Below are 26,943 nucleotides of genomic sequence, written 5' to 3'. Positions count from 1 at the left end.
AAGTTAAAAACTTACGCAATAATTTCCCCAGGGTTTGAAGGAGCCTGGGTATTGAACAATCTCACATCCACTGGGGGAAAAACACCACACACACGTCTCAAAACTTAAAGAAAGATCCTATAGAAAGTTAATAGAGAGCTGGGCGTGGTGGCGCATGCCTTAATCCCAGCACTTGGGAGGCAGAGGCAGGTGGATCACTGTGTGTTCAAGGCCAGCCTGGTCTACAAATCGAGTCCAGAACAGCCAAGATAACACAGAGAAACCCTGTCTCAAAAAACCAAAAACAAAAGAAAGTTACTAGAAAGCTCTCCACTCTCCATCTGCCTGGCTGGAGACCCTGAGATGTGAGGCCAGCCTGCAAAGGCTGGCAAGATAGGCCCTGATACTGTCTGCTCATTCAAACAGAAAGACACTTTCTTACATCTCAGGACAAAAAAAAAAAAAAAAAAAAAAAAAAAAAAAAAAAAAAAAAAGAAAAGAAAAATGGAACCTAAAAAAAAAAAAAAAAAAAAAAAATGGTGATTCAGTAGGTTGCATTTTCAAACCCCACTCTCTAAAATACCACTTCTAAAGGGCAGTTATAGTGTCTCTGCCAGTTGCAAAGACTTTGTCAAGAGTCAAATGAAATACAAAAGTGAATTTATAGCATAGTAAAATGACTTTTCCTCTCCCAGAAGAAACCAGTCCCATTCCCCCAACCCCAGCCCTTCTCCTTGGGACTGGTTGGCAGTGATCTTATGGGACTGTTATTCCTCCATTTGCGCCCAGGCCTCTTCTGCCTTCTCATAGTACTGGTTGGCTAGCCGGCCCTTCATGGCTTCCATCGCTGCCTCAGCTGCCCGGGTGTACAGGTCACCTGAAAGAGAACGAAGTGGGGCACAAAGAAGTGAGCCACTTGTCTTCATCAAGCTAGCACACTTCATCTCATTCAAGAGAGATCTGAGGTTTCTATAGCAGCCCAACCTGTGTGATCCAAGTCACGTGTGCAAAGACCCGTGCTGCCAGCCCGATGTCCTGAGTTCAATCCCTAAGACCAACACGGCAGAAGGAGAGAATGAAGGCCCAAAGGCTGTCCTCTGATCTCCACACAGATGATAAAAATGCTTTCTTTCATAGGCCAGGTGAGGTAGTGCATGCCTGCACTCACCGTGTCAGCTGAGACGTATTCGTAAGCAGCTGACCTACAAATTTACTGTAAAGGAAGCCAGACACAAAAGGCCACATATTGTGTGATTCTACTTGTAAACTGAACAGGCCAATCCTCAGAGACAGAGAGCAGCTTCGTGATTGCTGAGAAGGGTGAGAGGGTGCCGGAGGAGACTGCTAACTAGTCCAGGCCTCCCTTTAGGGCGTGCCGGAGGAGACTGCTAACTAGTCCAGGCCTCCCTTTAGGGCGTCCAGGCCTCCCTTTAGGGCGTGCGAATGTGTGAGGTAAGATAATAGTGGCAGGAGATAAAGTGGTATGAAGATTTCTGCTTCATTTTTATTTTTTTTATTTTCATTTTTTTTTGTTTTTTTGTTTTATGTGTAGTCCAGGCTGGCCTCGAACTCGTGATCCTCCTGCCTCTGCCTCCTCCAGCAAATCCTACCGGTGTGCGCCACCACAGCGGCTCAGCTTCATTTTTAAAACTGCAAAACCTGCCCATAAATCCTAATATATAATTGTCCCTTGTGAGGAGGGGGTTGGTTCCAGGATCCACCAAGGATAGCAAAAAACGTCATAGTGTGTCATGCTTACATATGGCCTATGCATCTTCACCCATTTGCTCCAACCATCCCTGGATTACTTGGAAAGCCAAACCCAATGCAGGTGTGCCACATACAGTGATGTGCTGTTTAGGGAATGTTGTGGCTTGAATGAAGTTATCTCCCAGAGGCTCTTGGGCTTGAACATTGGTCCTCAGCTGGTGATGCTACTTGGGAGGTAGAGCCTTATGGGAGGAAGTACGTCAGCTTTGAGGTTTTATAGCCTGCCCCACTTCCTGGTTTCCCTCTCTGCTTTCTGCATGGGTGAAATGAGGTCTCTGGCTCTTGATGCTGCACTTTCCCACCACAAGGGACTGCAAGCAAAATCCCCTCTGGATGAGTAAACCAAAGTGAGTCTTTTCGTCCTTACATTGTTTTTTTTTTCAGGGTAGTATATCAGAGCAATGGAAAAGTAACAAATATGGAGAAGAATAGCAAGAAAAGTCTATTATGTATCATCAGTCACAGATGCAAATATTTTTGCTTTTTTTTTTTTTTTTTTTTTTTTTTGAGACAGGGTCTATGCAGCCCAGACTGGCCTGAACCTTTCATCAGCCTCCTCAGTGGTGGGGTTACAGGTGTGCGTGCACCTTCACAACAAACTTTACATGTGCAACTTTAAAAAGTGTATCTTTCAGGGAGGCTAGTGAGATGGCTCACAAGCCTGACAACTTGACCTTTCTCGCTGGGACTGACGTGGTGGTAAGAAAGGAACTGACTCCCATACACTGTCCTCTGGTTTTCATATATGTGCTGTGGAATATACATGCATACACAAACACACAAAATAAGTAAAGATAGTAAATCTCTTTGTCTATGGATGCAGAACTTGTGAATTGGGAGGGCCAACTATTCTTTAATTTATACACACATTTGTTTGTTTGTTTTGAGATAGGGTTTCTCTGTGTAGCCCTGGCTGTCTTGGACTCACTTTGTAGACCAGGCTGGCCTTGAACTCACAGTGATCTGCCTGCCTCTGCCTCTGGGTGCTGGGATTAAAGGCGTGTGCCACCAAACACCTCCCGGCTGACATCTTGATGTTTACTTGGGTGTTGGGGTCTGAATTCAGGTTGCTATGCTTGAGCTCATGCATGATGTTAGCACGTGAGAAGTGGAGACAAAAGGATCAGAAATTCAAGGCCATTCTCAGCCACACAGTTCAAGGTCCACCTGGCCTACATGAGATTCTGCCTCAAAATAAATAAATAAGATGAAAACGAAAAGCTTTAGGACTGGGACAGTGGTTCAGGAGTTAACAGTAAAGGACCAGCGTTGAGTTCCCAACACTCATGTTAGGCAGTTCCCAACCACCTGTAATTCTAGCTTCAGGGTATCAGACATGCTCTTCTGGCCTCCTCAAGCCCCTCTCTATCTCCCCTACACATACACACACCCCCAAAAAAATTAAGTAAATCTTGCTGGGCATAGTGGCGCATACCTTAGATCTGCACTCCGGAGGCAGGTAGCTCTACACAGTCAGAGCATCTCAAAAAAAAAAAAAAAAAAAGCTCAGCAGTTAAGAGTATCTGCTATTCTTGCAAAGGACCCAGGTTCGATTCCCAGCACCCACGTGGCAGCTCACAACTGCCTATTAACTTTAGTTCCAGAGGATCCAACTCTCTTCTGGCCTCTGAGGGTACCAGGTGCACATGTGGGACACACATGTAGGTAAATACTCATACATATAAAATAAGATATGATAAAGTAAAATTAAAATGTTCATCTGCAAAATGGCTCCACAAATCCCCCTACTGCAGAAAGGGACTTATCTGGTAACTTGTCCTAGTTCCGCTGGGATGTGAATGAGAGACCTTCACCAGCCCTTAGCCCAGGGAAAGTCATGGGCCTCACCTGATCTTTGGGGGTTCTTGTCCAGCCCAAATCCCCCAGTGAGCAGCATTTCAGCCCCCCTGGCCAGCAGTGCATACTGCGGCTCATCCTGTATTCCATCGTATTCTCCGCCTTCATCACAGTCAGTTGTCTCCAGGGCTGTGTTGTACCAGTGTAAGGCTTCCGACCAGTCTTGACACCTTGCCAGGAGACACAGAGGGGAGAGGGATTATCACCTTGGCAACAGGGTGGAAAGGCAGAGGACCACTGTGGCAAGCCTGGGGTCCCTCCTGGACCACCACCTCTGATCCACAAACTACAATACCAAAGGCTACAACATCTAAGGGAACACTTTCATATTGTAGACTTTTTACTTTTTTTTTTTTCTTTGTTTGTTTGTTTTTCCGAGACAGGGTTTCTCTGTGTAGCCTTGGCTGTCCTGGACTCACTTTGTAGACCAGGCTGACCTTGAACTCACAGTGATCCGCCTGCCTCTGCCTCCCTGAGTGCTGGGATTAAAGGCGTGCGCCATCATGCCCGGCTTATGTTTTGTTTTGCTTTTTAATTCAGATTTATGTGTCCGAGTGTATATGCAGCTGTACATGGAGGCCAAAAGACCGAAGCTAGGGTTATATGTGGCCGTGAATTCCTTGTTGTGGGTGCTGTGAACCAAATCTGCCTCGAACTCACAGAGATCTACCTGCCTCTGCCTCCCCTGTGCTGGGATTACAGGCGTGCGCCACTATGCCCAGCTTCAGTTTCTAATTTCTAAAGGGATCTTTCCTTAACCGAATTGGCACAGTATGACGACCCTTTCCCCAATGGAAGGAGAATACCTTGGTCACATTCATCTAGGAAAGCACCTAATGTGGAGCTAGACGCTGTGGGGCCGGTGTCCCTGCTGTGTTGCCCTTTACCTGAGTAGCAGAAAGGGGGGAGGTGAGAGATGCTGCAGAAGCCTTCCTAATACCCTTTAATACCGTTCCTCATGTTGTGGTGACCCCAGCCATAAACTTATTTTCATTGCTATTTTATAACTGTAATTGTGCTACTGCTATGAATCGGAATGTTAATATCTAAGTTTTCTGATGGTCTTGGATGACCCCCGTGAAAGGGTTGTTTGGCCCCAAGAATTGAGAACCATCTGAACTAACAGTGGTAGGCTAGACCCCCATTTCTTTCTCTGGTAACCGGTCTACGTAAGCTAGTCTTGCTTATGCTTCTGCCTCAGCCCTCCAGGGACCAGGAACTACAGGCCACCACAGTCAGCCCCCTCAGGCTGTGCCCGTGACAGCCAGCCCTGCAGTCCACTGCACACAGACACTCTCAGCCTGGATCACCAGCTCCCTCACTCACATAGGCCAAACTGCCAAGGGGCCACCTGGGTCCCAGGCAAAGTTTCACAACACAGACCACAGAGCAGCTGGCTGCTTCTCTCTGGGTGCCACCGATCTGAGGGATTATTCACAGTCTATTGCTAAAGAGTGAGAAAAAGTCTGACAGAAGGGCTCAGGCAGTCCTGAAGCACGCTGAGAACAGCGGTTCTAGGCGACTTTAGTCCTGACTGCCTGGCCTTGGCTTCTTCCACCTTCTACTCTTCAACACTGCATCATACGAAAACAATCAAAACAAGAGCAGCAAAGGGCAGTTAAAAAATCCCCAAATTATATTCTCTATAGACAATCATATTGAACTACATAATCTTTCTGATTTTTTTTCCCCTAAGCAAATCTTTACAGGTGCTGGCAAAAAGGTTGCCATCTATAGCCTGCTTTCTGCTTCCGGCACTGTGTGTGTGGAAGAAATTTAATCTTCACAGGACCATGACTAGAGACAGATGTTATCATTATAATTCCTAATTTAACAAATGAAGAAACTATGGCCAGGGAGGTAAAACCACTTGTTGAAGGTCACTCGATTGGTAACAGGCAGAGCCAAGGCTAGAACCTGCGGGTCTGTCCCAAATGAAAAGGGAAAGCATCCCAAGTGGCCCAGATCACCCCAACATCACCTAGGTGACAGCCACAGTACCTGTCTGGGCTGAGGTTCAGGCCAGTGTCAAAAGCTCGGGCCACTAGGATCATGGAGTGCCTGTCACCAGCTTCTGCCGCCTTCAGTAAATAATCAAAGCCTTTTGTCTTGTTCTCTTCAGTCTCCTGCCGAAGAGCAAGGGCACAGACAGCAAATGAGTGTGTGTGTGAGACTGCAAGGACTTCCTGTCAGTCTCTAGTTTCTTTAGTTGTGAGAGTTCTGGGCTGGGACTGCCATAGAGCGTGTCCATGGCTGTTAGTATGTTGATGGACAGGTTCAGCTATCCCTACCATCAAGTTAAAAAACTAAATTTTAGCCAGTGATGGTGGTACATGCCTTTTAATCTCAGCAGGCAGGCGAATCTCTGAGTTCGAGGCCAGCCTGGTCTACAGAGTGAGTTCCAGGACAGCCAAGGCAGAGAAATCCTGTCTCAAAGAACCTAAACAATCAATCAAAGAAACAAATAAAAATTTGCTAGGTATACTGGCTTTCACCTTTAAACCTAGCACTCAGGAGGCAGAGGCAGGAGATCTCTGAGTTTGAGAGCAGTCTGGTCTACAGAGACAGTTCCAGGACAGGAAAGGCTATACAAAGGCACCCTGTCTCAATCAATCAATCAATCAATCCCCTAAATTTCTATTATGTTTACTTATTTACCATGAAATAGTTTGCATGTGTCACAGTGCTGGCCTTTCCTACACATACCAATGTCAGCCATCACCGAGACACTTGTCGTACATGTAGCCCAGGCTGGCCCCAAACTCATGATCTTCCTGTTTTAGACCCCTGGGTGCTGGGATTACAAGTGTGAACCACCAAGTCTGTCTGCCCACAAAAAGCCTCCAGCTGAAGCTTGGCACAGTGGCACACACCTATAATCCCAGCATTCAGGAGGCAGAGGCAGGCAAATCTCTGTGTGAGTTTTGGGCCTGCCTGGTCTACATAGTGAGTTCCAGGACAGTTAGAACTACATTGTCAGGCCCTGTTCTGAAAAACAAACAAAACAAAACAAATCCTCCAGCAGGTGACCACGAGGATGGGGGCCGGAAGTGAGGCAGTGGCTGAGCCCTTCACTTTAGGGTGGGTCCACACATGCCCTCACCTTCAGAGAGACATCAGCCAGGATGTGGTGGGGCAGCTGAGAGTACATGAGGCCCAGGCCCACGATGGCCTCCAGTTCTCCCAGGTCAGCCGCATGCTCCAGGTGGAAGATGGCTGACCCCCGGTCCCACTCCTCATCCTTCTCGCAGAAGCGGCCGCCCTCGTGGTATCGTACCATGGCCAGATGGACCTGCCACATAGACGTCAAGTGTTGGTCTGGCTGCCTGGGAGGCCAAAGCCACGTCCCAGGGCATCCCAGCCAGCCTGCAGGAGGAAGCAGTTAGTGGAGTGGGGGCAGGGGGGGTGAGCCCTGGGCTTAAAAGTGGGCACCACCCATACCTTCCCCAAAACAGACTTCCCGATTTTCCTTTCAAGGTCCAGAGCATTTAGCCTTTGCACTTCCAGGGCCACAGCCGAGGGCCTCGGCAGGTGCAGGCGGGAGGGATTGAGCAGGTTCCACGTCTCCACACAGACCTGATGGGAGAGACCGGGTGGGTGGAATTTAAAGGCCAGAGAAGTGAGGGGCTGGGATTGGATGTGCTGCCACAGCAGTAAGCAGCCATAGCAACAGAAGCTGGCTGGTGAGGGAGTGGCGGGAACCTCTAACAGCTTCAAACTTTATCAGACAAGTGTGGCTCCAATTCCTTTTGGTTTGCTTCTGACAATTCAAACAAAGTCTTGCTATGTCGTCTGGATGGACCTTGAACTCACGATGCAGCCTTGGCTGGTCTTGCACTCAGGAGCTTCCTTTCTCAGCCTCTCAAGTGCTGGGATTACAAGCGCCCCCGCACCCTGGAGAGCTCCAATTCTAGTTATTCAATTGCCACCAGCTCACGGGTACGGACAGGAGGCAGCAACAGGATAGTGACCAGCAGAGCAGACCCCAGGGGCCCTGAGAAATACTTCCCCATCATTTATGAGCCTAGAGCCGCAGCCAAGGCTCGTGCTGAGCCTTCTAAGCTTTCCCCACACCAGGCACTAGGAAAGTCTGACTCCCACAAACCCAAGTCACCCAAGATGAGGTAGGCAGGCAACATCAATGAGGCACGTCATGGAACACAGGCAGCTAAATGGCCCGCAGCCCCAAAGCAAGAAGGACCAGACCCAGGCTGCCAACAGTGACTCAGCTGAGCAACCCAGTCCTACTTCAGGCTGAGGTGGCTTCCTGTGGCCATCAGCAAAGGAAAAAGAATCCAGCCGCTGGGAGGTCGGGGGGTCAGGGTTAGAAGGTGCCTCTGAGAGCCAGACGAGGGGATCAGGCTTTAGGGGTGAAAGGATTCTGTAGGTAGGAGGGCTCTCAGTAAACATGGAGAGGTGTGAGGCTCACAACATGTCTGAGAAACAGAGACTAACAAGAGCAGTAAGGCTGGCCTTTCTGATGACTGGAGCCATTACTGAGACACTTGTCATATGCACAGTGGCCAAAAGACAAATGCACTAAGAGGAGTGTGTAAAATTACCCTTGGCCTTCATGTTTTAAGAGTGTATGCAACACACACAATGAATCTCATAGACTTTGGGTCCCTTTCAGGTTGTCTAAATTGTGTATATGCAAGTATCCCTATTTCTTTTTTTTTTTTTTTCCGTCTAAAATCTGAGATTGGGAAGATGGCTCAGTGGTTAAAGCATTTGCTACACAGGTATGAGGAGCAAAGTTCCTCCCCAGAAGCCTGGTAGGAGTGGCAGCCTGGCTGTAACCGCAGCCCCTTTAGAAGGCAGAGAGGCGATCCCCAGGGCACCATGACTAGTAAGGCTAACCAGACTAGTGAGCTCTGGGTTTGATTGAGAGACCCTGCCTTGGAGAATAAGATATAAAGGATGACTCCCACTATCAACCTGCATGCCCACACACATGTGCCCACACACACAAAAAGCCCCCATAACACACACACACACACACACACACACTCCCACTATCAACCTGCATGCCCACACACATGTGCCCACACACATAAAAGCCCCCATAACACACACACACACACACACACACACACACACACACACACACACACTCCCACTATCAACCTGCATGCCCACACACATGTGCCCACACACATAAAAGCCCCCATAACACACACACACACACACACACACTCCCACTATCAACCTGCATGCCCACACACATGTGCCCACACACATAAAAGCCCCCATAACACACACACACACACACACACACTCCCACTATCAACCTGCATGCCCACACACATGTGCCCACACACATAAAAGCCCCCATAACACACACACACACACACACTCCCACTACCAACCTGCATGCCCACACACATGTGCCCACACACATAAAAGCCCCCATAACACACACACACACACACACACACACACACACACACTCCCACTATCAACCTGCATGCCCACACACATGTGCCCACACACATAAAAGCCCCCATAACACACACACACACACACTCCCACTATCAACCTGCATGCCCACACACATGTGCCCACACACATAAAAGCCCCCATAACACACACACACACACACACACTCCCACTATCAACCTGCATGCCCACACACATGTGCCCACACACACAAAAGCCCCCATAACACACACACACACACTCCCACTATCAACCTGCATGCCCACACACATGTGCCCACACACATAAAAGCCCCATAACACCACACACAACACACACACACACTCCCACTATCAACCTGCATGCCCACACACATGTGCCCACACACATAAAAGCCCCCATAACACACACACCCACACACTCCCACTATCAAACCTGCATGCCCACACACATGTGCCCACACACATAAAAGCCCCCATAACACACACACACACACACACACACTCCCACTATCAACCTGCATGCCCACACACATGTGCCCACACACACAAAAGCCCCCATAACACACACACACACACACACACTCCCACTAATCAACCTGCATGCCCACACACATGTGCCCACACACATAAAAGCCCCCATAACACACACACACACACACACACACACACTCCCACTATCAACCTGCATGCCCACACACATGTGCCCACACACATAAAAGCCCCATAACACACACACACACACACACTCCCACTATCAACCTGCATGCCCACACACATGTGCCCACACACATAAAAGCCCCCATAACACACACACACACACACACACACACACACACACACACACACTCCCACTATCAACCTGCATGCCCACACACATGTGCCCACACACATAAAAGCCCCCATAACACACACACACACACACACACACACACTATCAACCTGCATGCCCACACACATGTGCCCACACACATAAAAGCCCCCATAACACACACACACACACACACACACACTCCCACTATCAACCTGCATGCCCACACACATGTGCCCACACACATAAAAGCCCCCATAACACACACACACACACACACACTCCCACTATCAACCTGCATGCCCACACACATGTACCCACATACACAAAAGCCCCCATAACACACACACACACACACACGACTCCTACTGTCAACCTGCATGCCCACACACATGTACCCACACACACAAAAGCCCCCATCACACACACACACACACACACACGATGACTCCCAATATCAGTCTGCATGCCCACACACATGTACCCACACACACAAAAGCCCCCATCACACACACACACACACACACACACACACGATGACTCCCAATATCAGTCTGCATGCCCACACACATGTGCCCACACAAAAGCCTCCAAACACACACACACACACACACACACCAAAAATGCACACACATGAAAAATGAAAAACTAATCTAAAATACAAAACATGTCTGAGATCAAGCATTTCAAATAAAGAACACATCCCTGGAGTAGCCGGATAACTGGGGAAAGTCACCCAGAACTCTAGTTTTTCTCATATAAAAGATGTGATGAACCCCTCAGCAAATCTCCCTGGGTGGTGGGTGGCAAGGAGCTCTCTGACATCTAGGCTGTCCTCATTACTGTCTTCCAGGGCCATATTCTTTCCCCCTCCCCAGGAATCTTTTGGTACCTTGCACAAGGTACCAAAGGGCAGGCAGCGTGCCAGGAGGATAGCAGGGGACGGCAAGCGCCGGAAGATGCAGGCCTGTTGCTATGAGTGCATACCCGTCCAGAGCTGCCCAGGCTGTCCTCGTCGGATTCAAGCCTTCGGTTGCTGTTGGAGTGGCCCTGCAAGGGAGCAGAGGTAAGTGATTGTAGAAGCCAGTTCCTGGGGAGCAGGACCAGCCCCCACCCCCAAGGTCCCTCCTCTAGGGACACTAGTCCTCGGCTTCCCAGCTGAAGCTGGCACCTTCATCGGCAGAGCTGATGAGCTCATAGTCTTCCTGTCTCTGTGTGAACAGACTGAACTGACCCCAGGGTACCAGCACTAGCATGAAGCCACTGGGGAAATGGTTAATTCTTCCTCGGGCCAAGTCTCCTCCTGCATGCTTTACTTAAAGTTCATAATTATATAACTGAGACCAAGGCCTTCCGTGCAACAGACCCTACTCTACAGGTTCCATTTTGGTGCATGGTGAGGTCTCTGAAGGGCTGAGTATTGAAGTCATTTCCAGGGACTGCTGGGAGGGAGACTGAGGAAGCAGGCCCGATGACCTGCCCCTCCCCCTCAGGACTACCAGTGCTATGCCCTGGAGCCACACCCTCCCAGTTACACCAGCACCAGTGAAGGCCATTACCCAGCATCCTCTCTGCTCAGCAAGTAAAGGTTCCAGCTTCAGAGATTTCTCTGCCGTTTTCTTGCCTTTGGTTTTTGTTTGTTTGTTTTATGGTTGTTGTTCTTTTTGAGACACAGTACCCTTAGTGCAGTCTGGCCCTGAATATAACCCTCTCAGGTGTGTCACTTGCTTGTTATTTTCAACCTTATATCCATAACTTCTTCTTCCTTCCTCATCCATGTCACCCTACTTCCTCTTCCTCACTGCATTTGCCTCTGTCTGAAATCTGGTTTGCTGTTTTAATTTTTCTTCTTCTCAGGACCAACTCTCATTCCTGTTAGCTTTTTATCTTCACGGATAACAGGTGAGGCAACAAAGGTCTCGGGACTCAGAGTCTGGGGGTGCTTACGTGGGGGTGCTCAGGGTCATCCAGGTCACTTCGCCTCTCGCTTGGATACCCGCTGTCCCCACTGTTCTCTGAGTCCTGCGGAGAGAAGACATCCTCGGTCTGAGTGGCGTTCTCAACACCTGGACACCCCAGTCACCTGTTTCCTCTCCTTTGCTTCCTCATTCAACACAGTCTTCCTCCTGCCTCCGGCTGGTCGGGAGACCAGAGAGCAGTAAAGGATAGTACAAAGAACTGAGGCCCTGGGACCCGATGCCCAGACACGACCCCTGGCCTTGCTACTCGTCAGCCACGGCCTGGGCAACTGCTCGACTTCTCTGAGTTTCTGTCTCCTTGGCTATAGAATTCATTCTAGAACCTTTACTGAAGGGCTGTTATGCCCCAAAAGTCCCCCGCTAGTTCTGTTACTAAGAAGTGAATGGATCATGAGCGTGCTAGCCTCCTCAATGGGGTAACCCAGTGATGAGTTCATAGCTGAGTGTGGTTTTGGGGTCCGGGATCTGGCAGGAGGAAGCGGGTTACTGAAGTACACCTTCTGGTCTCTTTGCTGCACCCCCTTTGTTTCCTGGCCACTAGAAGGTGAACAACTTCTGCTGCTATGTTCTGTGTCATCACACAGTACTAAAGAACCCAAATAACCCAGGGCGAAAACCTAGCAAACAGTGAGTATAAGTCTTTCCTCCTGTATTTTGGTACTCTCTGTTTTTGTTTTGAGACAGAGGCTGGCTCATACAGCCCAGGCTGGCCTCAAACTTACTATGTCACCAAGGATGACATTCAACTTGTAATCCTCTTGCCTCCACAAGTGCTGGGGATTACAGGTGTATACCGCCATACCCACTTTTTGTGATTCTGGGGATTGAACTCAGGGCTTCCTGCATGCTAGGCAAGCACTCTACCAGTCAAGCACATCCCCAGCCCCCACCTAATTCTACAACAAAATCTATAAGTAACAGGAATAAGAAAAAAAATCTACCTCATATACTCTGAGAATCAAGTGAAAAATCAGAGCTCTTTAAAACACCATCTGATCAAGATGGTGAGTCCAAACAGGAGTCAAAAATGAAGTTGAGCCAATGGGGCAATCTGCGAGATGCCCAAAGAAGACCTGGGCTGGACTGCCTCTCTTACCCTAAAGCCCTCTTCCAGACCACCCTGGGATGGCAGCCGGCATCCCCCTGTCCCCCACTCACCCGGTGATTGTCCATGCGGTCATGGTTATCGAGGTCACCAAACACTGGCCAATCTGAGCAGGGACAAGCAAAGGTGATGTAGGACCTGCCCAAGAGGTGCACAGCACCTGCACCAACCGTCAATACGTAGCCTGACGCCTGGCAATCCTCCTGTCTCAGCCTACCAAGTGCTGGGGTCACAGGTATGCACCACCATGCCCAGCAGTTTAATTTTGCTTTTTAAAGAGAAGCGCAGCATGGGGAAAGGAAACTGTCACCCTGAAGAGCTACAGTTCTCCCTCGATTCTTTCTAAGTTTACCATTTGATGGCCACGGGATCTGTGCCTCTGCCGTGTGCACAGCTGTACGTGTGATGCGCTGAAGGCACATCGGCGCTGAAGAAAGCATAGATATGATGGAAGAGAAGACACCTGTCAACGTGGGGCCCAAAGTGTGGGTCACACATGGCTGTCGAGCCACCTATCTCCTGGCAGTCACTGTTCTCTGTCTCCTGTCCTAAGCAAGTTGCAGCCTGCCTGTCTGGCTGAGCAGTTGTTGTTGTTGTTGCTACTGTTTGGTCTTTGAGACAGGATCTCACTATGTAGACCAAGCTGGTCTTGAACTCACAGAGGTCCATACCTGCCTTAGTCTCCCAAGTGCTGAGATAAACACATGACTACCACACTCAGCGACTGACCATTTTTGATTAAGTCTGCAGGCTGGGGGTGAGCTCAATGTTAGAGAATAAGGGAAAACAACAACAACAAAAGGCCTGTGCCCAACCCCCAGCACACACCCATGTACAAACAATCCATACACACACACACAAATGGCTTTTAAATTTGTAAATAGTTTTTAAAATGTTTTAAAAAATATTTTATGGCAAGTGCCTCTATCTAGCAAGCCATCTTGCCTGCCTTAGCTTTGCTCTTTTGACTTATCGATACGATATTAACAGGTTTCTTAATGCAGAACAGTTCTCAGATCCGATTAAGACAGCTACATTCTTTATTCATTAGTACTTTTTTTAAAAAAGATTTTTTTTTTTTGAGGATGGGGTTGTTTCTTTTTGTCTTTACTTTTGTTTTTTTGAAAAAGAGTCTAGCTAGGCATGGTGACACATGCCTCTAATCCCAGCACTTGGGAAGTAGAGGCAGGCAGAGCTCTATAAATTTGAGGCTAGCCTGGTCTACAAAGTGAGTTCCAGGACAGCCAGTGCTACACAGAGAAACCCTGTCTTGAAAAAACAAACAAAACAAAACAAAAAGAAAAAGAGTCTAACTATGGAGCCATGGCTGGCCTGGAACTTGCTATGTAAATCAGGCTGGCCTCAAATTCATAGAGATTTCCCTGCCACTGCCTTTGTCACGGACCACAACGACTGGTTTATTCAGTCTGTTCGCTGTGCACATAGGCCATTAGACAGAATGTTCTGTGCTCTGCCAGATGCCGGCTTTGTTAGTTCATGCACCACCCTGAGGTGGGCTGTCTACCACAGGGGCTGTTTCCATACACTGGATGGCTGCGTCTTGAAAGTCTGTCCTGTGAACTTGCCAGTGCAGCCATCTGGGCTAACCTGTCTTGTTTCCGACCAGGAACAAAAGCAGTTTAGCTCTGTTCTACCTGCCGCCTGCTCCCTGTGATCACATTATCCATAACTTACGGAGGTGGTCCAGTTTCTGGCTGTGTGGTGTGGCTGAAGATGGAGAGGAAGGCAGAGAGTCAAAGGTCACATCGCTCATGTTCTCATCCCCAGAGTTCTCTGAGAGGCGAAGGAGCAAGGGGGGCCTACTGCCAGAGAGCGTCCTTATGCGGGGACTCCCACACTTCTCCTCTGTCCCCCTCAAGATGGTCTTGGCTGATTGCTGGGGACATTAATGGGCATACTCATGTCATGCAAGAACACATCCAAAACCTTTATACATGCATAGTAGGGGATCTTGAAAAAAATTAGTTCAGGATTAACCAACTCTATGGTATCCAAGAAGGGGTATATGGATGGAGCTCACAGGGGCTACTAGCCTGTGCTTCCTAAAACCTGGCTATGCTCCATAGCCTTAAGGTGGACACATAGCGCAATGTACACCCAGAGGCCAAAACTTATTTTTGCCAATTGGTTCTTGTAAGAAGAGTAAGATGGGTGGGTGGTCCCACTGTACACTCTTGGCAGGCCAAAGGGCCAGGTCTAGTCACCCATTTGTTAGTGTGAGCACGAATGCACACACGCCCACACACACATATATGCAGGAATGCAATGCAGGTCACAAATAGGCCAAAACCAAGCTAATGCTATCCCACGGGAAGCAAGGTCTGCCATCTTGGTGGCAGAAGGGCTGGCCAGCTGAGCAGATTGCTACTGAGTACTCACCAATAGCTTGGTGCTCTGGTTCACTGCATCCTGCTCCCTTGGTGAGAGGTCAAAGGGCGCCAGGCCCATGCTCTTGCAAATACGATTGCAGGCGTGGGAATAGAAGAAGAGAGCCATTCCCCGGACACCTGCAGGAAGAACAGGGTGTCTGGTGTCTTATTTTTGCTCAATGACAAAGGCAGTAGGGACACTAAAAAGGTGGCCATGATAGGCAAAACCAACAACAACAACAAAACAAACAAACAAACAAACAAACAAAAAAACAACCCGCTGAACTGGAGGGGTGGGGGATCAATCAAACTAAGTCTGATTCTCATGATCTCAGGAAAGGCCTAACAGTGTCTCTGTATTTCCTTGGATATAGAAAGCACTAGCAGCTTCTAGAGGACATGGTCTCTGCAGACGTGGGCTGATGACCCCCACTTACCAAGGTTACCATCTCCAAAGTCAGTGCCTTTCTCAGTGTGGATTTGTGGGTCGGTATAAAGGTCACCCACACCCTGGATGTCCACCACAATCAGCTGATGACCAGAACGCTCAAACGTGAAATGGCTGAAGGCCTGTGCAAGGGCAGGAAGAGAGGAGAGTTGTAACAGACCCAACTGTGGACTGAGCAGGTGCTGGGCAGCTGCTGTGCCGGAGGCTGTAATAATCAGGTGTGTCCTGTTGAGGGTGCTTTCGGCAAGAAGAGTTTTATAAAGTAAAAGACAGAAGGGCATCTGTTTAACTCTGCAGAGACCTCACGGATTTTGGACTTATGGTCATCTTGGGACTGTTGAAGGAAAACAGCATAGGGTGGCAGGAGTATAGCTTTAAAAAAAAAAATCTTGGGAGATGGCGTGGTGGTTAAGGCATTGGTCATGCAGACATGAGGACCAGAACTTGGATCCTTGAACCCATGTAAATGCTGGGTTCACGTAGAGGCCCACCTCTAAGTCCAGCTTTAGAAAGTGGGGATGGGAATGTCAGAGTGAGCTGGCTAGAAAGTCAAGCTGTATCAGTGAGCTCTGGGTTTGACTGAGAGACCTTGCCTCAAAGAAGGTGGGATGACCAATATCATGTAGGTGCACGCACGCACACACGCACACACACACACACAACAGGGACATGCACACGCATGTAGATGCACATGAACACTTGCACGCCGCTGACATACACAGGACAATTGAAAGAAGTGAGTCAACTTTAGGAGCTGGAAATACTGTTCTGTGGTAGGGCATGTGCCTAGCCAGCATGTTGGGGCCCTGGGATCACACATGTTCCGATGGGTGTGAGAAGCCTTTAAGGATGTAAGGCTCCACCCGCAGGGATCTCCCCAGCTGGTGCTGAGCCCACCCAAGGCCTCACCTGTGGTGTTAGTCGGATGTTGTCATCACGGACAAAGCCTGAGTTGGAATTATACTTGATGTAATTGCCCTCGATGTAGTGCTCCAGGTGGAAGAGGGGCTGGCCTTGCCTGTCCTTCAGCTCAATGATGCACATCTGCATGATATCCACCTAGTGGAGGAGCAGGGAGCACGGTCAGGTGGAAGGGGCTGGCTAAGTGCTCAGCTGGGCACAGATCCTGCTCTCATCACTTACTCTTGCAAGAACTGCTAACTGTACCCAGAAGCCACTCTCCTTCTCTCCTTTAAGTATGAAGATCACCGTCTCTGGATTTTAGCAGGGTGCACAGTCAAGATCACAAAGGGAGTCGCATTGCTTACCCAGCCTCTCTTGCAGCTAGGTATGACCACGTGACCACACCTAGCCAGCTGGGAATAAGCACTAGCAATCCCACAGCTGCATCCTGCCCTGCAAGGTGGATTGCTTGGTATCCATAACTGGAACCATGACGGTCAACACAGTCCTAGGAGGTGATAGAGTAACAGGACAGAAGGAACCAGGCCTCTGAATGACTTCAAGGACACGAGGTACCAGCCCACTCAGAGCTACTTTTATATAAATTAGAAAGAAGCCATTTTGCTTCTATGCAAATTTATGGATTGGTTTGCTAGCAATTTAGACTGGGCTTAGCCACTAATATTTCAAGTTTGGGCAAGTTATTTCATGTCATTATGTTTTATTTTGTTTTTCTTGGTTGTTCTAGACCGAGTTTCTCTGTGTGGCCCTGGCTATCCTGGAACTTGCTCTGTAGACCAGGCTGGCCTCAAACTCAGAGATCTGCCTGCCTCTGCCTCCTGAGTGCTAGAATTAAAGTCATGTGCTGTCACCATTACCTGGCTGTGCTTTAGTTTTCTTGAATGCAGGTAGGGGGGATGTCAGATTTGGCACAAAGATTAAATTTATGGAAGTACAAAAAGATCATTTTTCATGCTATTGTTATTTAAGTCGTTGTTAGGCAGAGGTCCAAACTGGTGGTACTAGAGAACCTTTAGGAAGTGAAGTTTCACCAAGGGAAGTGGGCCACTGGGCAGCCCTTGGGGCTTTACAGCCCAGCCCCACTTCCTGTCTGCGTGACCATCTGCCTCATATCCTGCTGACAGGCCATTCCCACCAACTGGGAGCTAAAATTAACCTTTCCCAAAAACAAGAAAAGTGGGCTTATTTTCTTTGCAATGGGGAATTACAAGAAAAACCAACATTCTTAAATTTAAATTTTACTTTTTAATTGATTTATTTTGGTGGGAGGATTTCAAGACAGGGTCTCACTGTGTAGCTCTGGCTGTCCTTGAACTCACTATGTAGACCAAGCTGACTTCAAATTCACAGCGATCTGCCTGCCTCTGCCTCCCGAGTGCTGGGGTTAAAGGCATGCGCGACTGTGCCTTGCTGAACTTTTATAAAGTATGTTTTGAATGTTATGCACAGTTGCTAATGTATATACTATGTATGGGCTGAAAGGAGAGGAAAAGAGACCCCTGACTTTTATTTCCTGTGCACTGGTGTTCTGCTTGCATGTATGTCTCTCTGTATGAGGATGTTGGATCCCCTGGAACTGGAGTTATAGACAGCTGTGAGCTGCCATATGGGTGCTGGGAATTGAACCCGGGTCTTTTGGAAAAGCAGCTAGTAACTCTTAACCACTGAGCCATGTCTCCAGCCCTGACCTGTGACTTCTAATTACTGAGGACTCTGCATCGCACCTATCACTCTCGGTACCACCCATAACGTGAAAGAACCAGGCTTCAAAAGAAATGACCCTCCAGAGAGGAGGGTCACCAGACAGGCAGGCAACCACTGTAGAAGCAACCTGAGCCCAGGGGTGACAACTGAAACCCTTAGCAGTGACAACTGAACCAACCGGAGGGGGAGGGTAGACAGTTCCCGGAAGAGTCCTATCTCCATGGTGGCCCATTTTCTGCAGGGGGCGGGGGGGGCGGGGGGGGGGGCGCTGCGGGAGGGGGACTGTACTAACCTCGAAGCGGGGCTCACATACCTGCTTGGGGGGCTTGTGTCGATTGTACTCCTCCCCCCAGAGCTTTGCCTCCATCTGGAGCTGCACATCCTCAAAGTACACGCTCCTATCCACTGGCTCGATGTAGCGCTTGGCCACGTAGTTGGAGGCCGACTTCCATTGCTGGGCGTGCAGGAAGTTGGAGAGTTTCTTCCTGGGGAGAAAGACAAGGGGGGCGGGGCTGCCTAGAGCTCAGGGGTTCATGACAAGGGGGCGGGGCTGCCTAGAGCTCAGGGGTTCATGACAAGGGGGGCGGGGCTGCCTAGAGCTGGGGGGGGCGGTTCACTGAGGACCCAGCTCCAGGATGTCAGCATAGCCAGATCCTGTGTCACCCCGCTGGGGAAGAATGAAGTACAGGAGGCACAGGAAGAGCAACATGGCCACTCCTCCTCCAGAGCCAGAAGGGCTAAGGACCAGTGTCTGTGGCCTTCCATCCCACTCTCTGTGCCTCTAAATACCCAAGTAGGGGAGTGGCCACTCCCCTTCCTTCTGGAGCCCTACAACTGAGCCAGTGTGGGGGTCCAACAGGCACTGGATGGGTTACAAGTAGGCTTAGGCCACTTGTCTCCAGCCTTTGATTGGAAATACCCGAAGTCTTAGTTTGTGAGTCTTGGCGGAATTTCCTGGTCAGTCACTTACGTCCTGAAGCACTCTCTCATTGCTCCACGGCCGAAGGGCTGAAAGACAGGACGGAGTCATCAGTGCCCGCACCCAACGAGGCCCTCTGTCACTGCCTGTCCAGTAGGTGTCCTGTACTTTACCTCAACTCCAATAACCGTGGACTGTCCCTCTTGTGCCTCAGTACCAAAGCCAGAAAGGCCTTGCCTGAGATTAGGAATCCTGATAAATCATCTCAGCCCAATGGAAGAACCCACAGCACGGGCCAAGATGCTGGGGAGGCGCAGTGCACGGCAAAGGCTGCTTTCATACTCTTTGCTTTCTGGCCAGCACTGGGTGAACAGGCCGCCTCTGCCGCATACTCCAGCTGGGATTAATGGCGTTTACACAGGCCCAAAGCAACAAGGTCAATAGACTATGAATGGAAAGTTCTGGACCTTTTCTCTTTAAAATGGTTATGTAAGCTCGGCGTAGCGATGCATGCCTTTAATCCCAGCACTGGGAGACAGAGGTAGGAGGATCTCTATGAGTTCAAGGCCAGCCTGGTCTGCATAGCTAGTTCCAGGACAGCCAGGACTACATAGAGAGTCTCTGTCTCAACAAACAAAAAACCAAGCCAAAACAGAACAAAAATATGACTGTGTAGGGAATTGTGTCACTGGTATGAAAAGCTCGAGAATACTGTCTCAAAACAGAAGGCAGGAGGCTAGAAAAACGGCTCAGCAGTTAAGAACACTTTCTGCCTTGCAGAGGACCTGAGTTCGTTCCCCAGCATCCATGTCAACAGCTCCCAATCACTTGTAACTTCAGCTCAGGGCCTTCTTCTAGCCTCTGTGGGCACGGACGGAACCCATGTGCACATGCCTACACACACAAACACACACATGCGCGCGCACACACACACACACACGCATGCACGCACGTACGCGCACACACATACATACACACGCACGCACGCACGCATGCACACACGCAAACACCCACCCCTATACAAGTACCCATGCAGGCTCACACTTAAAAATAAGGAAGGAAAACAGTAGAAACAGAGGGAAGGGAGGAGAGAGACAGGTAACTTACATGTCCATGCCACACAAACTCACTAGGTTTATTCATTCCATGAAGTATTATACGGCAAAGAAAAAAATGGAAAATGCTGAGTAAAAGAAGCCACACTCAGAAGACTCAATGACACAAGAATCAAAGTCTTAGGACTGAGCTGGGACTAGAGGGTTTGGGACAGTGTTGACTCTTGGTGGGCGAGTCGGGACTGGAGCAGCCTGTGTGGGGCACTCGCTCCCTTCTCCTTCTCTGAGTGTTGTACCAGTGTGTCCACCTTTGGAAAACTCGTCAAAGATGCATGCTTTGCTTGCTTCTTGGTGTGAGGATGGAACCTAGCGCCTCCCACATACTGAGGACTTACATACGTACCAGTGAGGAACAGCTGTAGCCCTACTGTGTGCTTTTCTGTGTGTGTGTTACATTGTATAGGTGCCCTCACTCTGTAAGAGGAGCTCTTTTTTCGGTCCTGCTTTCTTTGTTCTTGTGCAGGCCATGTGAGAGTGCCAGTATGTCTCAGGGAAAAGACCCCCGGTAGGGAGTCCGTGCTCCAATGTGTGGCTCCATGAACATACTAGTGGACTCTGTGGGTTTAAACAGAGTATATGAAGTTGTGTGGGTGTGTGGGGAGGTGAGGACATGGGGGAATAGTAGGGGGCAGGTTTGATTGGAACACATTATGTGCACGTGTTAAACTCTAAAACAATACATTTTAAAACAGGGGGGAACGTTCTAGAGTAGAGTGTGATTGTTAAGCAACCAAAAGCCATTAAATATATACTTCTTTGTCCTTCCTTCCTTCCTTCCTTCCTTCCTTCCTTCCTTCCTGCAGTGCTGGGCATGGATACCAAGACCTTGGGCACGCTAGGCAAGCATGCTACCACTGACGTACATCGCAAACCTGAACCGTATGTGAGATACATGTTAATAAAATAGTATTTAAGGACCCAAAATGTGGGCTGGTGAGATGGTTCAATGAATAAACTTGCTTGTACCCAAGCCTGGCAGCCTGAGCATGCAGGGCCCACGTGACAAAAAGAGAACCAAGGTGTGGGGGAGGGGGCGGGGGGATGGAGTGTGGTGGTTGCCACCTTTAATCCCAGCACGAGGGAGGTAGAGGCAAGCAGATGTCTGAATTTGAGGCCAGTCTGGTCTACAGAGTGAGTTCCAGGACCTCCACCTGTACCCTGCAGTACATGTGCCTTCAGACACAAATAAATAAATGCAATAATAGTAATAATAACAATAATAAAACACAATCTAGGGCCAGTGGATGGCTCAGCAAGTAAAAGTGTCTGTCACCTAGCCTGACAACATGAATTTGATCCTTGGGATCCAAATGGAGAAAACAGAGAAACAAGTTGTTGACCTCCACAAACATGCTGTGGTACACACATACACACACGCGCGCGCACGCGCGCACCTACACACACACACTAAATAAAAATACAATTAAACATAATATGTAAATAATAATACAGAAAAACTCCAAAGATAAAATTGAAGCTGGGGCTGGAGAGGTAGCTCAGCAGTTAAGAGCACTGTCTGTTCTTCCAGAAGACTTGGGTTCAATTCCCAGCACCCACATGACAGCTCACAACTGTCTGTAACTCCAATTCCAGAGGCTCTGATACCCTCACACCAATATACATAAAAAATAAATAAAATAAAAGGCCAGGCATAGTGGCACAGGCCTGTAATCCCAGCACTCGGAAGGCAGAGGCAGGCAAATTGTTTTGAATTTGAGGCCAGGCTGGTCTACAAAGCAAGTCCAGGGCAGCCAAGGCTACACAAAGAAACCCTGTCTTAAAAAAGAAAAAACTCAAAAAATTAAATTAAATTAAATTAAAAAATAAAAGTGTGGGTCACCACGGCTGGCACTGTCATATTAAAAAAAATTAAAGTGGGTTACAGCATGCATGCAGGAGGCGGAGGTAGGAAGGTCATAAGCTGGAGGCCAGTCTCCAGTACATCATGAGTGTGATGCTGGCCAGCCTGGCCTACAAAGCAAGACCCTGCTTCTTTGTCTTGTCTGTCTGTCTGTCTGTCCATCTGCCTGTCTCACACACAGACACTAAATAAATAAATAAATAAATAAATAAATAAATAAATAAAACAAAATTAAATAAAGCAGGAGTAAAAGGAGGGCACTAGAAATGTCTTGGGGGTGCTCCTCCTAGGCCCTGTCCCCTCCCAGCTCAGGCTTCTGCTTACCTGAGACGCCATCTTGATCAGAACCTCGTCTTTCAGCCATTCCCCGGTGACAGCATTGTACCTACAGAGATCAGAGCCCACCTAGAGCATCCTGGTCCTGTCCCAAACCAGCCCAAACTCTCCTGGGTTCTCTGTGGGCCTCAGGACCCAGCCTGCTCTGTGCCTGGGCCCCAGGCTTGCTGACCCTTGGGGTGGGGTGCAGACACCTCTCTCCTTCCCTTTCTTCCTCCTTAAAGGGGACTTGCCTACCCCCAAACACACTTATTCCTTCTGCCTGGTGTCGCTATTTTACCAAGACCAGCACTCCCGGCTGGGCTCCTGTCCGACTTGCTCTGGTCTACCATTAGGCCACAATTCCACAAAACAGGCCATGTCTGCCTTGCTCACCACCGGGCCTAGAGTGTGTAGATGCTTAGTAAACACATGTAAGATGGATGGTTGGAGATATAAATATCCTTGTAACTTGTCTATATGACTGTTAGGTCTCAGGCGGCCCTATATCCGGAAATGAGCTCAAAGCCAGACTGCAGGAGCTCTGGATACATGGGCATAACAGTCACAAACAGCAGATCCCAGAGGGAGGGAGGCAGCAGTCTCTCAACTTTGCCAAACGCCTGGGCCAGGCGCAGCCCACACAGGTAGGTAGGTCTATCTCCCAAGAGGGCAGGACTGTCTCAGTGCCTGTAGGGGACGGGGAAGGACTTGCCGCTGAGGCAAGATAAGAAGGAAGCTGTGAAAGAGTGTGCAGGAAACATGGACAAAGTGATAGAGATAGAGATGAGAAGGTGGGGGAGGGAGGTCCTGAGTTTCAGAGTGTTGAGACGGGTAGAGTGAGATGTGGAAAGATGGGGAGAAAGGGGAGGGGGACAGGTGGCAGGAGAGAGGGAGATGAAGAAAGAAGAGAAAGATGATGAAGAGGGATAGAGCAGAGGAGGGAAGGGTGGTTCCAGAATATTCCCATTCCCCACTCCCAGGCTCCCTTTTTCTCAGAGCACGTCTGGCAGCCCCAGGCCTAGAGGGCCTCAAACAGGTTTGCCTGGCCAGACTCCTGAGCTCAGCAGGGTCCAACCCTTATCTCTGGCCAGCGGCTCCTGACTCAGAAGACCCAGACCTGGGAAACAGGTTTTCAGAGCTGGAAACCTGTGCAGGGAGGAAGAGAAGCCTGGCAGGTTATCCCAGGCTCAGAGGAGGAGGCCTCTGCTAGGCTGTCAATCTGCTTGCAGCCAGTAGGAGGCAAGAACTATGTTCTACATAGGACTTTAAAGAGATGGAGGCCACAGATGCACCACGCCCTCGCCTCCACTCTGAGAGGCACCCAGACACTGGGGAAGGCGGTCAGGGTCTTGCTTGCTGCTCACAAATGCTAACATCGTAAAGGCAAGATCAGGCAGGACTGGTAAAACAGACCTGTAACTCCAGCTGCTTTAAAAGGTGAGGCAGAAGAATAGCCATGCTTGAGGTCTGTCTGGGCTACATCGTAAGTTCAAAGTCAGCCTAGGCAACTTATGGGGACTGTATCTTAAAACAGAAATGAAATGAAGGCTGGGAATGTAGCTCATGGGGGAAAGAACACTTGTCTAGTCTAGAGGAAGCCCTAGGTTTGATACCCAGTAACATAATAAATGAATAAATGAATGAATGAAGTCTAAATGCCTAGTGTGTCTAAAGTTCACAGAGCATTACTATATGCTGGTTTTTTTTTTTAACATTATTTTTTGTTTTTGTTTTTTTTTTACAGACAGGGTTTCTTCGTGTGGCTATGTTGGGTTCTTTTCCTTTTTCTTTCTTTTTTTTTGGGGGGGGGGTGGTTTTTAGGGACAGGACTTCTCTGTGTAGCCTTGGCTGTCCTGGACTCACTTTGTAGATCAGGCTGGCCTCAAACTCACAGAGATCCACCTGCCTCTGCCTCCCGAGTTATGCCTGGTTCTCAAACAGATTGTTTCATTTAAACTTTGCAGAGACCCTGAGATTGCCACAATTATTGAGCCTGTTTTACAGAAACTGGCCCAGAGGCGAGGTCTCCTGCCTGCGCATCAGGATTCAAATCCAGACATGTTTAAAGCCGAATCTAGCTCTCAACCACCCTGGAAATAGCGCACAGGGACAGAAACCTGCCCTAAACAAAGGGCCAGCTTGTACCAAGGCTCAAAAGAGCTACAGCCAGAGAAGGAAGCTTCTGATTTAGAAGTTTCAGAATGTTCCAGACAGCCACACTTGGCTTACTCTCACTGGAAGTCAGGGCAGCATAAACTCGGCCATTTAATTAGGAAATAAACAGTTTGGGCTAGTCTCCTATCCCCGCTGGGCTTTAATGCCCAGAGCCAGGCCAGCACAAGGCCCTCTTTCCCTGGTGCTACCCCAGTGCTGTCTCAGGCAGAAGGCTCACATGTGGGGTCCCCACCTATCCTGCCCCCACACTAGGAGGCGGGCCTCCAGCAGAGGAGAAGAGGGAGGCACATGGGCGCTCTACAGCCATCTCCTTTTAGGATGGGAGCAAAAATGGTGGAGAAGATAGTGTACTGTCCAAGGGAAAATGATGGCACTTCAGGGACCAGGCGTCAAAACCTGCTGTCCTGTCCTCATACTGTCTGCCTCTACTGTTGTTTGCAAGGACAAGTGTTGGGATGATGGCACCATGAGCCAGAAGGGACCCAGATCCCTGAGCTGCCATGAGGAGCTGCTCAACTCTCAACCACCTTCAAATGGAGGATAAATGGACCTTTGGTGCACAAACCATCCGCCCAATCCAAAACACTTAGGACCAAAAGTCCAAGTTTCAGATTGTTTCCAATTTTGAATGTTTACACAGACTCAACTGTTTGGGTTTCCCTAATTCTAACAACCTCACGTGCTGAATTGGTTCATTTTCTTTGACTAGAAGCAGGACCCAAGATGCAAGCCCTCCCACCTCCCAATCTCAGCAAGGAGACTCCTCAAAGCCCCTGGGACAAACTGCTGACCTGTGTCGAGTAGCATGTTCTGTGGCGATGTCCTCGAGATGGAACTCAGCCCAGGGGTCAGGCATGTGCTTGGCCTTCTCGATCGCATGCTTCCAGGCTTCCTGCAGAAGGCACAGGGAGCGTTAGGCCCAGGCCAGGGCAGCCAGCTGCCTCTTCCCCAGTTACTTGCCCTGGGGAGGACCACAGCATCCAAAGGAAAGGATTCCCATCCCTAGCCTACGAAGAACAGTCCCCGGGGGACCCAGTGTGTTCTCCTGGGCTCAGCCTAAGGACAGAAGTCACTGACATGTTAATTACACAATTCTTCGCTTGCTGCCAAAAAGCTGAAAGTGAAAATAAGAATTTTTGAGGGCTGGAGAGATGGCTCAGTGGTTAAACATGCACTATTCTTACAGAGTTTGGTTCCCAGCAGCCACGTCACACATAACTCCAGCTCCAACGGATCTGTTGTCCTCTCCTAGCTTCTTCAGTCACCTAAGTTCATGTGCATGTATGTACATGTGTATGTACATACACACACACAAATAAAAAAAATTAAAAAAAAATAAAATATGAACGCAGGGCAGGCAGACTTCTGTAAGTGTGAGTTTGAGGCCAGCCTGGCCATCATAGTAGCAGGACAGCCAGACCTACAAAGTGAGACCCTATCTCAAAATAAGTTAATAAATAAAATAAGATATGGTTTGACATTGGGCTGGAGCTCAGTGACAGAGTGCTTGCCTCATATGCACGAAACCCTAGGTTTGGCCCCCAGAAAATGTTCTTTTCTTCCATCTGAACAAGCCTAAGCATCTTTAGTGAGTGCCTGCCAGGACACTGATGTCCTGATGCAGCACCACTGCAAACAGAGCTAAAGCACCCGGCTAAAGAGATGAACGGGGGATGGGGGTGGGGACACAACAGATGCCTCATCCTGTAACTCCAGCCAGCAGCACCTCCACGCAGGAATCAACTGAGACGAACACAAGCTCACTCTCAAACTAATGCAAGGTACGTTCCATGATCTGGCAAAAATGAACACAAACTCAAGTGCTCTGTCAAGGATGACGTAAACGGGTTTTTATTATTTCAACTAGAAGGCTAACTAGGCACAGTGGTAAACATCCGTAGTCCTAGCAGATGAGATAGGTGAATTGCCATGAGTTTGGGGTGATTTGGGGCTACACAGAAAGTGCTAGGGTGGATGGGGGCTACATAGATCTGTCTCAAAACAAGGGAGGGGGGATGAGGACGATGAATAAAGGAGGGAGGAAGAGAGGAAAGAGAAGGAAGAAAAGGCTATTAAATAGCACTGTGGTATGTGCCATCATCTGACTATGTCCCCCAAACCTCATGTGTCAGAAACTCAATCCCTGAACTCCCATGTGGATGATGGGGACC

The 26,943-nt window shown here is 49.0% G+C and overlaps 1 protein-coding gene across 2 annotated transcripts in view; it reads right to left on the bottom strand.

Moving 5' to 3' along the window:
- Window positions 1-508: 508 nt before the first annotated feature.
- Window positions 509-26,943, bottom strand: part of Eef2k (eukaryotic elongation factor 2 kinase) — a 38,899-nt gene continuing 12,464 nt past the window's right edge. Inside the window, exons 2-17 of one of the 2 annotated variants that reach the window (XM_051145153.1) lie at window positions 25,564-25,664; window positions 22,604-22,664; window positions 19,355-19,392; window positions 18,698-18,869; window positions 16,666-16,815; window positions 15,746-15,878; window positions 15,319-15,446; window positions 14,614-14,815; window positions 12,972-13,024; window positions 11,782-11,856; window positions 10,822-10,884; window positions 7,048-7,182; window positions 6,710-6,898; window positions 5,608-5,732; window positions 3,598-3,776; window positions 509-856 (exon numbers count right to left, since the gene is read on the bottom strand). In XM_051145153.1, the coding sequence (XP_051001110.1) occupies window positions 747-856; window positions 3,598-3,776; window positions 5,608-5,732; window positions 6,710-6,898; window positions 7,048-7,182; window positions 10,822-10,884; window positions 11,782-11,856; window positions 12,972-13,024; window positions 14,614-14,815; window positions 15,319-15,446; window positions 15,746-15,878; window positions 16,666-16,815; window positions 18,698-18,869; window positions 19,355-19,392; window positions 22,604-22,664; window positions 25,564-25,664 (1,914 nt within the window). In that variant the 3' untranslated portion in view covers window positions 509-746. The remainder of the gene's footprint in view (window positions 857-3,597; window positions 3,777-5,607; window positions 5,733-6,709; window positions 6,899-7,047; window positions 7,183-10,821; window positions 10,885-11,781; window positions 11,857-12,971; window positions 13,025-14,613; window positions 14,816-15,318; window positions 15,447-15,745; window positions 15,879-16,665; window positions 16,816-18,697; window positions 18,870-19,354; window positions 19,393-22,603; window positions 22,665-25,563; window positions 25,665-26,943) is intronic. The other variant, XR_007830620.1, reaches the window with a different exon arrangement.

The sequence above is a fragment of the Acomys russatus genome, chromosome 5 (assembly GCF_903995435.1).
Source record: "Acomys russatus chromosome 5, mAcoRus1.1, whole genome shotgun sequence".
Lineage (NCBI taxonomy): Eukaryota > Metazoa > Chordata > Mammalia > Rodentia > Muridae > Acomys > Acomys russatus.
Note: the sequence above shows the minus strand (reverse complement) of the source record. Positions and strands in the feature narration are given on the sequence as shown.